The 17834-nt window shown below is 45.2% G+C and overlaps 1 protein-coding gene across 1 annotated transcript in view; it reads left to right on the top strand.

The window, feature by feature from the left end:
• Window positions 1-17834, top strand: part of LOC112248043 (multidrug resistance-associated protein 1-like) — a 71434-nt gene that overhangs the window by 46348 nt on the left and 7252 nt on the right. Inside the window, exons 12-24 of the mRNA XM_042316049.1 lie at window positions 1609-1812; window positions 2055-2201; window positions 2334-2421; window positions 3092-3288; window positions 3612-3788; window positions 6430-6597; window positions 7651-7831; window positions 10760-10832; window positions 11470-11587; window positions 11953-12160; window positions 13108-13265; window positions 14188-14340; window positions 17402-17601. Of these exons, the coding sequence (XP_042171983.1) occupies window positions 1609-1812; window positions 2055-2201; window positions 2334-2421; window positions 3092-3288; window positions 3612-3788; window positions 6430-6597; window positions 7651-7831; window positions 10760-10832; window positions 11470-11587; window positions 11953-12160; window positions 13108-13265; window positions 14188-14340; window positions 17402-17601 (2072 nt within the window). The remainder of the gene's footprint in view (window positions 1-1608; window positions 1813-2054; window positions 2202-2333; window positions 2422-3091; window positions 3289-3611; window positions 3789-6429; window positions 6598-7650; window positions 7832-10759; window positions 10833-11469; window positions 11588-11952; window positions 12161-13107; window positions 13266-14187; window positions 14341-17401; window positions 17602-17834) is intronic.

Here is a 17834-nt window from a genome sequence, read left to right as displayed (position 1 = left end):
TTAGTCCCCCTCAGGACCCTGTCAGAGGCTCTCCTTAGTCCCCCTCAGGACCCTGTCAGAGGCTCTCCTTAGTCCCCCTCAGGACCCTGTCAGAAGCTCTCCTTAGTCCCCCTCAGGACCCTGTCAGAGGCTCTCCTTAGTCCCCCTCAGGACCCTGTCAGAGGCTTGATAAGCGGCTGATGATCAACTAATATGACTTTACATGCACCATGTGTGGTTTCCATGGTTACACAGTAACTCATACAGCGCTGCTCTGATAGGCTGGGATGTGTTGTGAGGAACCAGGGCATCCAACCACACACTGCTCTGATAGGCTGGGATGTGTTGTGAGGAACCACACACTGCTCTGATAGGCTGGGATGTGTTGTGAGGAAACAGGTCATCCAACCACACACTGCTCTGATAGGCTGGGATGTGTTGTGAGGAAACAGGTCATCCAACCACACACTGCTCTGATAGGCTGGGATGTGTTGTGAGGAACCACACACTGCTCTGATAGGCTGGGATGTGTTGTGAGGAACCACACACTGCTCTGATAGGCTGGGATGTGTTGTGAGGAACCACACACTGCTCTGATAGGCTGGGAAACTGTACAGATGTAATTGACCTGATTTATCTAACCTTTCTTTAAAAAGGTATTAGGTGAACAATAGATAAGTAAAGAAATAAAACAACAGTAAAAAGACAGACTATAACAGTAGAGAGGCTATAACAGTAGAGAGGCTATAACAGTAGAGAGGCTATAACAGTAGAGAGGCTATAACAGTAGAGAGGCTATAACAGTAGAGAGGCTATAACAGTAGAGAGGCTATAACAGTAGAGAGGCTATAACAGTAGAGAGGCTATAACAGTAGAGAGGCTATAACAGTAGAGAGGCTATAACAGTAGAGAGGCTATAACAGTAGAGAGGCTATAACAGTAGAGAGGCTATAACAGTAGAGAGGCTATAACAGTAGAGAGGCTATAACAGTAGCGAGGCTATATACAGTAGCGAGGCTATAACAGTAGAGAGGCTATAACAGTAGAGAGGCTATAACAGTAGCGAGGCTATATACCGTAGCGAGGCTATAACAGTAGCGAGGCTCTATAACAGTAGAGAGGCTATAACAGTAGAGAGGCTACATACAGACACCGGTTAGTCAGGCTGATTGAGGTAGTATGTAGATCTGGTTAAAGTGACTATACATATATGATGAACAGAGAGTAGCAGTAGCGTAAAAGAGGGGTTGGCGGGTGGTGGGTGGAGGGACACAATGCATATTGCCCGGTTAGTCAATGTGCAGGAGCACTGGTTGGTCGCGCCAATTGAGGTAGTATGTACATGAATGTATAGTTAAAGTGACTATGCATATATGATAAACAGAGAGTAGCAGCAGTGTAAAAAGAGGGGTTGGGAGGGGGCACTCAATGCAAATAGTCTGGGTAGTCATTTGATTACCTGTTCAGGAGTCTTATGTCTTGGGGGTAAAAATTCCATATTCCGTGTTCTGAATTCCATATTCAGTGTTCTGAATTCCATATTCAGTGTTCTGAATTCCATATTCCGTGTTCTGAATTCCATATTCCGTACTAATTCCCTACTCTCTGTTCCCGGGTGGGTGTTTCCAGGAAGTCCAGATGCGTTATACAGACAGCAGGATCAAGCTGATGAATGAGATCCTGAGTGGGATTAAGATCCTGAAGTTCTACGCCTGGGAACAGGCCTTCCTGGAGAGGGTTCTGGGTTACCGGGAGAAAGAACTCAATGCCCTGAAGAGGTCCCAGGTCCTTTACTCCATCTCCATCGCCTCCTTCAACTCCTCATCCTTCTTGGTGAGTTACGACCTGTCGTAGAGCCTTCGTAAGCCTGTCATAAACATTACAGATGTCACTATCAATACGTTATCAATACGCCATCTCCATCTCCACTTAACTCCGAACCAGTTTCCTGACCTGAGACTACATAAAAGACTACTACATAAGGCTACATAACCCTTCATAAGGCTGTCATAACCTTTCAAAAGGCTACATAACCCTTCATAAGGCTGTCATAACCATGTCCTGTGCTCCTACAGATAGCGTTCTCCATGTTCGGCGTCTACGTCCTCGTCGACGATAAGAACATCCTCGACGCCCAGAAGGTGTTCGTTTCCATGGCTCTCATCCACATTTTGAAGACGCCCCTCAGCCAGCTGCCCTTCGCTATGAGCACCACCATGCAGGTCAGTCAGGGGACACGGTGATGTCATCACTAAGGGACCGAACAAAACAATGTGGCCCTGGCAAGGTATATCATGAACGGATGATTGGAAAATCATTTGAAATGTCTTTCATGAAAGTGTTTGTGTGTGCAGGCTGTTGTCTCTCTGAGGCGTCTGGGAAAGTTCCTGTGCCAGGATGAGCTGAAGCCTGACGACGTAGATAGAGAACCATACAGCCCTGGTGGGAACACACACACACACACACACACACACACACACACACACACACACACACACACACACACACACACACACACACACACACACACACACACACACACACACACACACACACACACACACACACACACACACACACACACACACACACACACACACACACACACACACACACACACACACACACACACAGATAAACAGAAAAGGGTTTCTCTCAAAACTGTGATATGTTTATGTTTTTTTTTTTTACTACATATCTCAGTTTCTCTACCCCTCTACCCTCTTCTCTCTCTCTCTCTCTCTCCACATCTTACTCCCTCCCTCCCTCCCTCTCCCCCTCCCTCCCTCCCTCCCTCTCCCTCCCCTCTCCCTCCCTCCCTCTCCCTCCCCTCTCCCTCCCTCCCTCCCTCCCTCCCTCTCCCTTCCTCCCTCTCCATCCCCTCTCCCTCCCCTCTCCCTCCCTCTCCGTTCCTCCCTCTCCCTTCCTCCCTCTCCCTCTCCATCCCCCCCCTCCTCCCTCCCTCCCTCCCTCCCTCCCTCCCTCCCTCCCTCCCTCCCTCCCTCCATCCCCTCTCCCTCCCTCCCTCCCTCCCTCTCCGTTCCTCCCTCTCCCTTCCTCCCTCTCCCTCTCCATCCCCCTCCCTCCCTCCCTCCCTCCCTCTCCCTACCAGATGGTGATGGGGTAGTGATAGACAGCGGTACGTTTGGCTGGTCTAAGGAAGGTCCTCCCTGCCTGATGAGGATCAACGTGAGGGTGAAGAAGGGGTCTCTGGTAGCTGTGGTGGGACATGTCGGGAGTGGGAAGTCCTCCCTGCTATCAGCCATGCTTGGGGAGACAGAGAAGAGGAGTGGTCACGTCTCAGTCAAGGTAGGTACTGCTACAATACCTTAGTACAAGGGTGACAAACTCCATTCCTGGAGGCCCAGAGTTCTGCAGGTTTCCTGTTCTACCTGATAATTGATATCACCTACCTGGTCTCTCTCTCTCTCTCTCTCTCTCTCTCTCTCGCTCTCCATCTCTCTCTATCTCTCTTTCCCTCCTGCTCTTTCTCTCTCTCCCCCACTCTCTCGTTCACCCTCTCCCCCACTTTTCCACTCTCTCTCTCTCTCCCTCTCTCTCTCCCCACCCTCTCTCTCTCTCTCTCTCTCTCTCTCTCTCTCTCTCTCTCTCTCTCTCTCTCTCCTCTCCAGGGCTCTGTGGCCTATGTACCTCAGCAGGCGTGGATCCAGAATGCCACCCTGAAAGACAACATAGTGTTTGGTCAGGAGAGGAAGGAGAGCTGGTACCGCAGAGTGGTGGAGGCCTGTGCCCTGCTGCCAGACCTGGAGATCCTGCCTGCTGGAGACGGCACTGAGATCGGGGAGAAGGTGAGGACAGGGGGGTCTGGTGGGGGTTAGGGTTAGATCAGGGAGAAGGTGAGGACAGGAGGGGGTCTGGTGGTGGGGTTAGATCAGGGAGAAGGTGAGGACAGGAGGGGGTCTGGTGGGGGTTAGATCAGGGAGAAGGTGAGGGAGGACAGGAGGGGGTCTGGTGGGGGTTACGGTTAGATCAGGGAGAAGGCGAGGACAGGAGGACAGGAGGGGGTCTGGTGGGGGTTACGGTTAGATCAGGGAGAAGGCGAGGACAGGAGGACAGGAGGGGGTCTGGTGGGGGTTACGGTTAGATCAGGGAGAAGGTGAGGACAGGAGGACAGGAGGACAGGAGGACAGGAGGGGGTCTGGTGGGGGTTAGATCGGGGAGAAGGTGAGGACAGGAGGGGGTCTGGTGGGGGTTAGATCAGGGAGAAGGTGAGGACAGGAGGGGGTCTGGTGGGGGTTAGGGTTAGATCAGGGAGTAGGTGAGGACAGGAGGGGGTCTGGTGGGGGTTAGATCAGGGAGAGGTGAGGACAGGAGGGGTCTGGTGGGGGTTAGGGTTAAGGTTAAGGTTAAGGTTAGGGTTAGGTTTAGATCGGGAGAAGGTTCAGCAACATCCCTGTTCTTTACTGTGTGATCCCTGATTGTTTGATTGGTTGATCAGTTGATTCATTCATTCATTAGTTGATTCATTCATTAATTAGTTGATTCATTCATTCATTAGTTGATTCATTCATTCATTAATTAGTTGATTCATTCATTCATTAGTTGATTCATTCATTCATTGGTTGATTCATTCATTCATTAGTTGATTCATTCATTCATTAGTTGATTCATTAATTAATTAGTTGATTCATTCATTCATTAGTTGATTCATTCATTCATTAGTTGATTCATTCATTTTTTATTTTTTTATTTTTTTATTTCACCTTTATTTAACCAGGTAGGCTAGTTGAGAACAAGTTCTCATTTACAACTGCGACCTGGCCAAGATAAAGCATAGCAGTGTGAGCAGACAACACAGAGTTACACATGGAATAAACAAATTAACAAGTCAATAACACAGTAGAAAACAAAGGGGGAGTCTATATACAATGTACAATGTGTGCAAAAGGCATGAGGAGGTAGACGAATAGTTACAATTTTGCAGATTAACACTGGAGTGATATATGATCAGATGGTCATGTACAGGTAGAGATATTGGTGTGCAAAAGAGCAGAAAAGTAAATAAATAAAAACAGTATGGGGATGAGGTAGGTGAAAATGGGTGGGCTATTTACCAATAGACTATGTACAGCTGCAGCAATCGGTTAGCTGCTCAGATAGCTGATGTTTGAAGTTGGTGAGGGAGATAAAAGTCTCCAACTTCAGCGATTTTTGCAATTCGTTCCAGTCACAGGCAGCAGAGTACTGGAACGAAAGGCGGCCAAATGAGGTGTTGGCTTTAGGGATGATCAGTGAGATACACCTGCTGGAGCGTGTGCTACGGATGGGTGTTGCCATCGTGACCAGTGAACTGAGATAAGGCGGAGCTTTACCTAGCATGGACTTGTAGATGACCTGGAGCCAGTGGGTCTGGCGACGAATATGTAGCGAGGGCCAGCCGACTAGAGCATACAAGTCGCAGTGGTGGGTGGTATAAGGTGCTTTAGTGACAAAACGGATGGCACTGTGATATACTGCATCCAGTTTGCTGAGTAGAGTGTTGGAAGCCATTTTGTAGATGACATCGCCGAAGTCGAGGATTGGTAGGATAGTCAGTTTTACTAGGGTAAGCTTGGCGGCGTGAGTGAAGGAGGCTTTGTTGCGGAATAGAAAGCCGACTCTTGATTTGATTTTTGATTGGAGATGTTTGATATGAGTCTGGAAGGAGAGTTAATTAGTTGATTCATTCATTCATTAGTTGATTCATTCATTCATTAGTTGATTCATGTATACGTCCGTTCATTCGTTCATTTACTTGTATGAGTATAGTTTACTTTACCTCATGAAGGTTTTATCCTGCAGATAGAGAAACGAATCATTAAATTAAGGTTGTCCTTTCTCTCCCCAGAGTCTGAACCTATCAGGGGGTCAGAAGCAGAGAGTCAGTCTGGCCACTAACTGATATGTTCTCTCCCTGTGTCTCCCTTCTGTCTCTCCCTCCCTCTCCATCCTCCCATCCTCCCCCTCCTTCTCCTCCTCCCCCTCCCTCCCCCTCCCTCTCTCTCTCTCCCTCCCTCTCCATCCTCCCCCTCCTTCTCCTTCTCCCCCTCCCTCCCCCTCTCCCTCCCTCCCTCTCTCTATCTCTCCCTCCCTCTCCATCCTCCCCCTCCCTCCCCCTCCCCATCTCTCTCCCTGTGTCTCCCTTCTGTCTCTCCCTCCCTCTCTCTATCTCTCCCTCCCTCTCCATCCTCCCCCTCCTTCTCCTCCTCCCCCTCCCTCCCCATCTCTCTCCCTGTGTCTCCCTTCTGTCTCTCCCTCCCACTCTCTCTCTATCTCTCCCCCTTCTCCTTCTCCCCCTCCCCCCTCTCTCTCCCCTACCTCCCCTCTCTCCCTCCCCCTCACACTCCTTCTCCTTCTCCTTCTCCTTCTCCCCCTCCCTCCCCCTCACACTCTTTCTCCCCCTCCCCTCTCTCTCCCTCCTCCTCTCACTCCCTTTCCCCCTCCTCCCAGGGTCTGAATCTATCAGGTGGTCAGAAGCAGAGAGTCAGTCTGGCCAGGGCCGTGTACAGGAAGGCTGACGTCTATCTCCTAGACGACCCTCTGTCGGCCGTCGACACCCACGTGGGTCAACACATCTTTGAGAGGGTGTTTGGTGCTGAAGGACTGCTCAAAGACCAGGTTAATATTTAACAGACAACAGTGGTGTGTGAGTGTTGAGTGTTGAGTGTTCTGTGTGTGTGTGTGTTAACTCTCTGCTGTATCGCTGGGATTCAATATGATCCCAGATTTGGACAATACTCCAATTAAAAGTAATTTCGGGGAAATGTGGTCTCATTGTGAACAGAGGGAACAGTGCTTTTAAAACGTGCATCGCTGACAAACTGGTATTGAATCCCAGCCTAAGACTGTTTCTGATTTATGCAGTCTGACTACCATGTGTTCTCTAGACATTCAGACTACCATGTGTTCTCTCTAAACCTTCTGACTACCATGTGTTCTCTAGACCTTCTGACTACCATGTGTTCTCTAGACCTTCAGACTACCATGTGTTCTCTCTAAACCTTCTGACTACCATGTGTTCTCTAGACCTTCTGACTACCATGTGTTCTCTAGACCTTCAGACTACCATGTGTTCTCTCTAAACCTTCTGACTACCATGTGTTCTCTCTAAACCTTCTGACTACCATGTGTTCTCTCTAAACCTTCTGACTACCATGTGTTCTCTAAACCTTCTGACTACCATGTGTTCTCTAGACCTTCAGACTACCATGTGTTCTCTCTAAACCTTCTGACTACCATGTGTTCTCTCTAAACCTTCTGACTACCATGTGTTCTCTCTAAACCTTCTGACTACCATGTGTTCTCTAGACCTTCAGACTACCATGTGTTCTCTAAACCTTCTGACTACCATGTGTTCTCTAGACCTTCTGACTACCATGTGTTCTCTAGACCTTCTGACTACCATGTGTTCTCTAAACCTTCTGACTACCATGTGTTCTCTAAACCTTCTGACTACCATGTGTTCTCTAAACCTTCAGACTACCATGTGTGCTCTAAACCTTCAGACTACCATGTGTGCTCTAAACCTTCCGACTACCATGTGTTCTCTAAACCTTCAGACTACCATGTGTTCTCTAAACCTTCAGACTACCATGTGTTCTCTAAACCTTCAGACTTCCATGTGTTCTCTATAAACCTTCTGACTACCATGTGTTCTCTCTAAACCTTCAGACTCGTGTCCTGGTGACCCACGGTCTGAGCTTCCTGCCCCAGGCAGATCTGATCCTGGTGTTGGTGGAGGGAGAGATCACTGAGATGGGATCCTACCTGGAGCTGATGGCACGTGACGGGGCCTTCGCTGAGTTCATAAGACTCTTCGCCGGGAACGAGCGCAAGGAGCGCTCACACAGAGGTGAGGAGAGAGATGGAACACATTCAACAGGCTGCAACCACCTGGTGATCAAGCAGTGTTTCGATTGGCTAAAGAGGAGTTTAGCAGATGTTCATTCAAAACAAACTACATGTGTAGGATCTTAATTTGACCATTATTGTCGCCGCAAAATAAGCCTGCAACAAAAGGATTTGAACGTTTAGTCAATAATATTGCTTTGATTGGTGGTGTCATGATATTACTACCAAACCGAGCTCCTCATTTCATTACCTAGCCCGAACTCTGTCATGATATTACCAAACTGAGCTCCTCATTTCATTACCTAGCCCGAACTCTGTCATGATATTACTACCAAACTGAGCTCCTCATTTCATTACCTAGCCCGAACTCTGTCATGATATTACTACCAAACTGAGCTCCTCATTTCATTACCTAGCCCGAACTCTGTCATGATATTACTACCAAACTGAGCTCCTCATTTCATTACCTAGCCCGAACTCTGTCATGATATTACTACCAAACTGAGCTCCTCATTTCATTACCTAGCCCGAACTCTGTCATGATATTACCAAACTGAGCTCCTCATTTCATTACCTAGCCCGAACTCTGTCATGATATTACTACCAAACTGAGCTCCTCATTTCATTACCTAGCCCGAACTCTGTCATGATATTACTACCAAACTGAGCTCCTCATTTCATTACCTAGCCCGAACTCTGTCATGATATTACTACCAAACTGAGCTCCTCATTTCATTACCTAGCCTGAACTCTGTCATGATATTACTACCAAACTGAGCTCCTCATTTCATTACCTAGGCTGAACTCTGTCATGATATTACTACCAAACTGAGCTCTTCATTCCATTACCTAGCCCGAACTCTGTCATGACATTACTACCAAACCGAGCTCCTCATTTCATTAACTAGCCTGAACTCTGTCATGATATTACTACCAAACTGAGCTCCTCATTTCATTACCTAGCCTGAACTCTGTCATGATATTACTACCAAACAGCTCCTAATTCCATTACCTAGCCCGAACTCTGTCATGACATTACTACCAAACCGAGCTCCTCATTTCATTACCTAGCCTGAACTCTGTCATGATATTACTACCAAACCGAGCTCCTCATTTCATTACCTAGCCTGAACTCTGTCATGATATTACTACCAAACTGAGCTCTTCATTCCATTACCTAGCCCGAACTCTGTCATGACATTACTACCAAACCGAGCTCCTCATTTCATTAACTAGCCTGAACTCTGTCATGATATTACTACCAAACTGAGCTCCTCATTTCATTACCTAGCCTGAACTCTGTCATGATATTACTACCAAACAGCTCCTAATTCCATTACCTAGCCCGAACTCTGTCATGACATTACTACCAAACCGAGCTCCTCATTTCATTACCTAGCCTGAACTCTGTCATGATATTACTACCAAACCGAGCTCCTCATTTCATTACCTAGCCTGAACTCTGTCATGATATTACTACCAAACTGTGCTCCTAATTCCATTACCTAGCCCGAACTCTGTCATGATATTACTACCAAACCGAGCTCCTCATTTCATTACCTAGCCTGAACTCTGTCATGATATTACTACCAAACCGAGCTCCTCATTTCATTACCTAGCCTGAACTCTGTCATGATATTACTACCAAACTGTGCTCCTAATTCCATTACCTAGCCTGAACTCTGTCATGATATTACTACCAAACTGAGCTCCTCATTCCATTACCTAGCCTGAACTCTGTCATGATATTACTACCAAACTGTGCTCCTAATTCCATTACCTAGCCTGAACTCTGTCATGATATTACTACCAAACTGTGCTCCTAATTCCATTACCTAGCCTGAACTCTGTCATGATATTACTACCAAACTGAGCTCCTAATTCCATTACCTAGCCTGAACTCTGTCATGATATTACTACCAAACAGCTCCTAATTCCATTACCTAGCCTGAACTCTGTCATGATATTACTACCAAACTGAGCTCCTCATTCCATTACCTAGCCTGAACTCTGTCATGATATTACTACCAAACTGAGCTCCTCATTCCATTACCTAGCCTGAACTCTGTCATGATATTACTACCAAACTGTGCTCCTAATTCCATTACCTAGCCTGAACTCTGTCATGATATTACTACCAAACTGTGCTCCTAATTCCATTACCTAGCCTGAACTCTGTCATGATATTACTACCAAACTGAGCTCCTAATTCCATTACCTAGCCTGAACTCTGTCATGATATTACTACCAAACAGCTCCTAATTCCATTACCTAGCCTGAACTCTGTCATGATATTACTACCAAACTGAGCTCCTCATTCCATTACCTAGCCTGAACTCTGTCATGATATTACTACCAAACTGAGCTCCTCATTTCATTACCTAGCCTGAACTCTGTCATGATATTACTACCAAACTGAGCTCCTCATTCCATTACCTAGCCTGAACTCTGTCATGATATTACTACCAAACTGTGCTCCTAATTCCATTACCTAGCCTGAACTCTGTCATGATATTACTACCAAACTGAGCTCCTAATTCCATTACCTAGCCTGAACTCTGTCATGATATTACTACCAAACAGCTCCTAATTCCATTACCTAGCCTGAACTCTGTCATGATATTACTACCAAACTGTGCTCCTAATTCCATTACCTAGCCTGAACTCTGTCATGATATTACTACCAAACTGAGCTCCTCATTCCATTACCTAGCCTGAACTCTGTCATGATATTACTACCAAACTGAGCTCCTCATTCCATTACCTAGCCTGAACTCTGTCATGATATTACTACCAAACTGAGCTCCTCATTCCATTACCTAGCCTGAACTCTGTCATGATATTACTACCAAACTGAGCCTTCATCTGAAAGGAAGGAAGGACCCGTGTCTATACTATGCTGACATCATGTTGTTGTGGTTGTTTACAGGAACCAGGAAGTCGGTATCTCGTCTGAGTATGACAGACTTCTCCATAGATCTTTCTCAGGAGCAGCTCATTAGGTATGACTCCTGACCTTCAACAAACACACTGAGAGTCGCCAACAGGAGGGTTCATCTTAGCTGTGGTATTTGGGGTCGGCAGTACCAGGTTCATGAGCCAGACAGCTTAACACTGCTCCAAGAAAGCTCCCTGGGGGGGACAGGTCTTACCAATTCTCATTTTTACCTATTCTCTCTCTCTCTCTCTCCCCCCCTTCTCTCTCTCTCTCTCTCTCTCCCTCTCTCTCTCTCTCTCTCACCCTCTTCTCTCTCTCTCTCTCTCTCCCTCTTCTTTCTCTCTCTCTCTCTCTCTCTCTCTCTTTGTCCTTCTCTCTCTCCTCTCTCTCTGTCTCTCTCTCTCTTTGTCCTTCTCTCTCTCTCTCTCCTCTCTTTCTGTCTCTCTCTCTCTTTGTCCTTCTCTCTCTCTCTCTCTCCCCCTTCTCTCTCTCTCTCTCTCTCTCCCTCTCTCTCTCTCTCTCTCTCTCTCTCTCTCTCTCCCTCTTCTTTCTCTCTCTCTCTCTCTCTCTCTCTCTCTCTCTCCCTCTTCTTTCTCTCTCTCTCTCTCTCTCTCTCCTCTCTCCCCCCCCCCTCTCTCTCTCTTCTCTCTATTTTCTCTCTCTCTATTTTCTCTCTTTCTCTCTCTCGCTCTCTCTCTCAGTGGAGACATGATGAGTAGTGCCAGTATTCAGACCATGGAGGCCATCTCAGACACAGAGGACCAGAAGCAGGAAGTCCTGGGGAAACTGACAGAGGCTGACAAGGCCAACACAGGAAGAGTGAGTAGTACAGTACTGACACATAACTACTGACAGATTACAGACAAGGTGAGTAGTACAGTACTGACACATACCTACTGACACATACCTACTACTCTCTCTTTCTGTCTCTCTCTCTCTTTGTCCTTCTCTCTCTCTGTCTCTCTCTCTCTTTGTCCTTCTCTCTCTCTCTCTCCTCTCTCTCTGTCTCTCTCTCTCTTTGTCCTTCTCTCTTTCTCTCTCTCTCTCTCTCTCTCTCTTTGTCCTTCTCTCTCTCCTCTCTCTCTGTCTCTCTCTCTCTTTGTCCTTCTCTCTCTCTCTCTCCTCTCTTTCTGTCTCTCTCTCTCTTTGTCCTTCTCTCTCTCTCTCTCTCCCTCTCCCTCTAGGTGAAACTAGAGATGTACGTGGAGTACTTCAGGACCATCGGTCTGGCTCTGATCATCCCCATAGTCTTCCTGTATGCGTTCCAGCAGGCCGCCTCCCTCGCCTACAACTATTGGCTTAGCGTCTGGGCCGACGATCCAATCATCAACGGCACCCAGATTGACACAGACCTGAAACTGGGCGTGTTCGGAGCCCTGGGGTTTGCTCAAGGTGGGTTAGGGGTGGGGCAAGGAGGATTATGATGATGTCACTAAAGACCTGTACCTGAGCTGCAGGGTTGGACAGGTGTGGTTTGACAAGTGTTGTTGGACAGGTGTGGTTAAGCAGGTGTGGTTAGACAGGTGTGGTTAAGCAGGTGTGGTTAAGCAGGTGTGGTTAGACAGGTGTGGTTAGACAGGTAAGGTTAGGGAGGTGTCATTGAGACAGGTGTGGTTAGACAAGTGTGGTTAGACAGGTGTGGTCCCCCTCTCTCCCACCACTCCTTCATTTCTCTGACCTCTTTCCCTCTCCCCAATTCCTTAATTTCTCTGACCTCTCTCCCCATTCCTTAATTTCTCTGACCTCTCTCCCCATTCCTTAATTTCTCTGACCTCTCTCCCCATTCTTTCATTTCTCTGACCTCTCTCCCCATTCCTTCATTTCTCTCACCTCTCTCCCCATTCCTTCATTTCTCTAACCCCTCTCCCTATCTCTCCCCATTCCTTCATTTCTCTAACCAGTCTCCCTATCTCTCCCACATTCCTTAATTTCTCTAACCTCTCTCCCTATCTCTCCCCATTCCTTCATTTCTCTAACCTCTCTCCCCATTCCTTCATTTCTCTAACCAGTCTCCCTATCTCTCCCACATTCCTTAATTTCTCTAACCCCTCTCCCTATCTCTCCCCATTCCTTCATTTCTCTAACCAGTCTCCCTATCTCTCCCACATTCCTTAATTTCTCTAACCTCTCTCCCTATCTCTCCCCATTCCTTCATTTCTCTAACCTCTCTCCCTATCTCTCCCACATTCCTTCATTCCTCAAACCTCTCTCCCCATTCCTTCATTTCTCTAACCCCTCTCCCTATCTCTCCCACATTCCGTCATTTCTCTAACCTCTCTCCCTATCTCTCCCCCATTCCTTCATTACTCTAACTCCCCTCCCTATCTCTCCCCATCTAGGTGTGTCTATCTTTGGCACCACAGTGGCCATCTCTCTGGGGGGGATAATCGCTTCTCGTCACCTCCACCTAGACCTCCTCAACAACGTCCTGCGTTCCCCCATGGCCTTCTTCGAGGTCACACCCTCAGGGAACCTGCTGAACCGCTTCTCCAAGGAGGTGGGTTCAGTGTGTGTGTGTGTGTGTGTGTGTGTGTGTGTGTGTGTGTGTGTGTGTGTGTGTGTGTGTGTGTGTGTGTGTGCGCGCGTGCTTCGTTTCTCATGGCCTTTTTCAAAGACACATCCTCAGGGAACCTAGGATGTGAATAGTAGTAGTATAGTAGTAGTAGTAGTAGTAGTAGTAGTATGAATAGTAGTAGTAGTAGTAGTAGTATGAATAGTAGTAGTAGGAGTAGTATGAATAGTAGTAGTAGTAGTAGTATGAATAGTAGTAGTATAGTAGTAGTAGTAATAGTAGTAGTTGTAATAGTAGCAGTAGTTGTAATAGTAGTAGTAGTTGTAATAGTATTAGTTGTAATAGTAGTAGTAGTTGTGATAGTAGTTGTAATAGTAGTAGTAGTAGTTGTAATAGTATTAGTTGTAATAGTAGTAGTAGTTGTAATAGTAGTTGTAATAGTAGTAGTAGTTGTGATAGTAGTTGTAATAGTAGTAGTAGTAGTTGTCGTAATTGTAGTAGTAGTGGTTGTAGTAGTTGTAATAGTCGTTGTAATAGTAGTAGTAGTTGTAGTAGTTGTAATAGCAGTAGTTGTAATAGTAGTAGTAGTGGTTGTAGTAGTAGTAGTAGTTATTGTAGTAGTTGTAATAGTAGTTGTAATAGTAGCAGTAGTTGTGATAGTAGTAGTAGTAGTTGTCGTAATTGTAGTAGTAGTGTTTGTAGTAGTTGTAATAGTCGTTGTAGTAGTTGTAGTAGTTGTAATAGTAGTTGTGATAGTAGTTGTAATAGTCGTAGTAGTGGTTGTAGTAGTTGTGATAGTAGTTGTAATAGTAGTAGTAGTAGTTGTAGTAGTTGTGATAGTAGTCATAGTCGTCATGGTATATGTAACTCGTATGCTAAATACCATGAATTGTAATAATTATTCTAGGTGGATGCCATTGACTGTATGATCCCTGATGGTCTGAAGATGATGCTGGGATACCTGTTCAAACTGCTAGAGGTCTGCATCATCGTTCTGGTGGCCATGCCCTTCGCTGGGGTGGTTCTGCTGCCGCTCACACTGCTCTACGCATTCATACAGGTAGGATTACAGTAGAGCTGAGTTCAAATACTATTTCATTCATACAGGTAGGATTACAGTAGAGCTGGGTTCAATACTATTTCATTCATACAGGTAGGATTACAGTAGAGCTGAGTTCAAATACTATTTCATTCATACAGGTAGGTTTACAGTAGAGCTGAGTTCAAATACTATTTCATTCATACAGGTAGGATTACAGTAGAGCTGGGTTCAAATAGTATTTAATTCATACAGGTAGGATTACAGTAGAGCTGGGTTCAAATACTATTTCATTCATACAGGTAGGATTACAGTAGAGCTGGGTTCAATACTATTTCATTCATACAGGTAGGATTACAGTAGAGCTGGGTTCAAATACTATTTCATTCATACAGGTAGGATTACAGTAGAGCTGAGTTCAAATACTATTTCATTCATACAGGTAGGATTACAGTAGAGCTGGGTTCAATACTATTTCATTCATACAGGTAGGATTACAGTAGAGCTGGGTTCAAATAGTATTTCATTCATACAGGTAGGATTACAGTAGAGCTGGGTTCAATACTATTTCATTCATACAGGTAGGATTACAGTAGAGATGGGTTCAATACTATTTCATTCATACAGGTAGGATTACAGTAGAGATGGGTTCAATACTATTTCATTCATACAGGTAGGATTACAGTAGAGATGGGTTCAATACTATTTCATTCATACAGGTAGGATTACAGTAGAGATGGGTTCAATACTATTTCATTCATACAGGTAGGATTACAGTAGAGATGGGTTCAATACTATTTCATTCATACAGGTAGGATTACAGTAGAGCTGGGTTCAATACTATTTCATTCATACAGGTAGGATTACAGTAGAGCTGGGTTCAAATACTATTTCATTCATACAGGTAGGATTACAGTAGAGCTGGGTTCAAATACTATTTCATTCATACAGGTAGGATTACAGTAGAGCTGAGGTCAAATACTATTTCATCCATACAGGTAGGATTACAGTAGAGCTGAGGTCAAATACTATTTCATCCATACAGGTAGGATTACAGTAGAGCTGGGTTCAAATACTATTTCATTCATACAGGTAGGATTACAGTAGAGCTGGTTTCAAATAGTATTTCATTCATACAGGTAGGATTACAGTAGAGCTGGGTTCAATACTATTTCATTCATACAGGTAGGATTACAGTAGAGCTGGGTTCAAATAGTATTTCATTCATACAGGTAGGATTACAGTAGAGCTGGGTTCAAATACTATTTCATTCATACAGGTAGGATTACAGTAGAGCTGGGTTCAAATACTATTTCATTCATACAGGTAGGATTACAGTAGAGCTGGTTTCAAATAGTATTTCATTCATACAGGTAGGATTACAGTAGAGCTGGGTTCAAATACTATTTCATTCATACAGGTAGGATTACAGTAGAGCTGGGTTCAAATAGTATTTCATTCATACAGGTAGGATTACAGTAGAGCTGGGTTCAATACTATTTCATTCATACAGGTAGGATTACAGTAGAGCTGGGTTCAATACTATTTCATCCATAAGGTAGGATTACAGTAGAGCTGGGTTCAATACTATTTCATCCATAAGGTAGGATTACAGTAGAGCTGGGTTCAATACTATTTCATTCATACAGGTAGGATTACTGGCTGTTCAATACTATTTCATTCATACAGGTAGGATTACAGTAGAGCTGGGTTCAATACTATTTCATTCATACAGGTAGGATTACAGTAGAGCTGGGTTCAATACTATTTCATTCATACAGGTAGGATTACAGTAGAGCTGGGTTCAAATACTATTTCATTCATACAGGTAGGATTACAGTAGAGCTGGGTTCAAATAGTATTTCATTCATACAGGTAGGATTACAGTAGAGCTGGGTTCAAATACTATTTCATTCATACAGGTAGGATTACAGTAGAGCTGGGTTCAAATACTATTTCATTCATACAGGTAGGATTACAGTAGAGCTGGGTTCAATACTATTTCATTCATACAGGTAGGAATACAGTAGAGCTGGGTTCAATACTATTTCATTCATACAGGTAGGATTACAGTAGAGCTGGGTTCAATACTATTTCATTCATACAGGTAGGATTACAGTAGAGCTGGGTTCAAGTAGTATTTCATTCATACAGGTAGGATTACAGTAGAGCTGGGTTAAATACTATGTAAAATATCTCAATTATTTCCACATACGTATGAAGTAAGTATTCATATTTAATATTTGAACGTATTTGTAAATACACTTGGATATTATTTGCCCATGCATTTAACCCAGGTATTTGAATAGTATTTGAAATAAGTATTTGAAAATACTCTCAAATACAATTTGGTAGACTATTTGGTTTTATAAAAATAGCCATTGAAATACTGAAATATTTACGTTGGGTTGTGGATTTGAAAATACTCAAATAGAGAGAAAATTATTTTAAATTCCAGACAATCAAATATACATTACTAGAACCCAGATCCTCTTCACAGGGTCAATCTGTCTGTAAAATACAGTCTGTCTGTCTGTCTGTCTGCCTGTCTGTCTCTGTCTGTCTGTCTGTCTGTCTGTCTGTCTGTCTGTCTGTCTGTCTGTCTGTCTGTCTGTCTGTCTGTCTGTCTGTCTGCCTGTCTGCCTGTCTGCCTGCCTGTCTGCCTGTCCTGCCTGTCTGTCTGCCTGTCTGTCTGTCTGTCTGTCTGCCTGTCTGTCTCTCTAAATGTCTGCCTGCCTGTCTGTCTCTCTAAATGTCTGTCTGCCTGCCTGTCTGTCCCTCCGAATGTCTGCCTGCCTGCCTGTCTGTCCCTCTAAATGTCTGCCTGCCTGCCTGTCTGTCCCTCTGAATGTCTGCCTGCCTGCCTGTCTGTCCCTCTAAATGTCTGTCTGCCTGCCTGTCTGTCCCTCTGAATGCCTGCCTTCCCGGTTGAATGCCTGCCTGCCCCTTTGAATGCCTGCTTGCCTGCCCCTTTGAATGCCTGCCTGCCTGCCTGTCCCTCTGAATATCTGTCTGCCAGTCAGACTAAGATTAATTTGCCTTCTATATACCCCCCCCCCCCCGACCCCCATCTCTCCTGTAGAGTTTTTACGTGGCAACATCGTGCCAGCTCCGTCGGCTAGAGGCAGTCAGTCGTTCTCCCATCTACACCCACTTCAATGAGACGGTCCAGGGGGCCAGTGTGGTCAGGGCCTTCTCAGAGCAGGAGCGCTTCATCCTGCAGGCTAACGGACGCATTGACCACAACCAGACAGCGTACTTCCCCCGCTTCGTAGCCACCAGGTAGGTGTAGGTGTTCTACATGCTTTCTACAAGTATTTTTGACTAATGTTAACATATTTGAAATTATGAAAAGTCTATGATTACATGGATAGAACATGGGACCTTAATCTGATTAACTACAGTACTGTAATCTGGTGTGGTGTATTATCTAATTAACCACAGTACTGTAATCTGGTGTGGTGTATTATCTAACTAACTACAGTAGTCACTGTAATCTGGTGTGGTGTAATATC

This window comes from Oncorhynchus tshawytscha, unplaced genomic scaffold (assembly GCF_018296145.1).
Source record: "Oncorhynchus tshawytscha isolate Ot180627B unplaced genomic scaffold, Otsh_v2.0 Un_contig_2548_pilon_pilon, whole genome shotgun sequence".
Lineage (NCBI taxonomy): Eukaryota > Metazoa > Chordata > Actinopteri > Salmoniformes > Salmonidae > Oncorhynchus > Oncorhynchus tshawytscha.
This window is presented reverse-complemented; position numbering and strand designations above follow the sequence as displayed.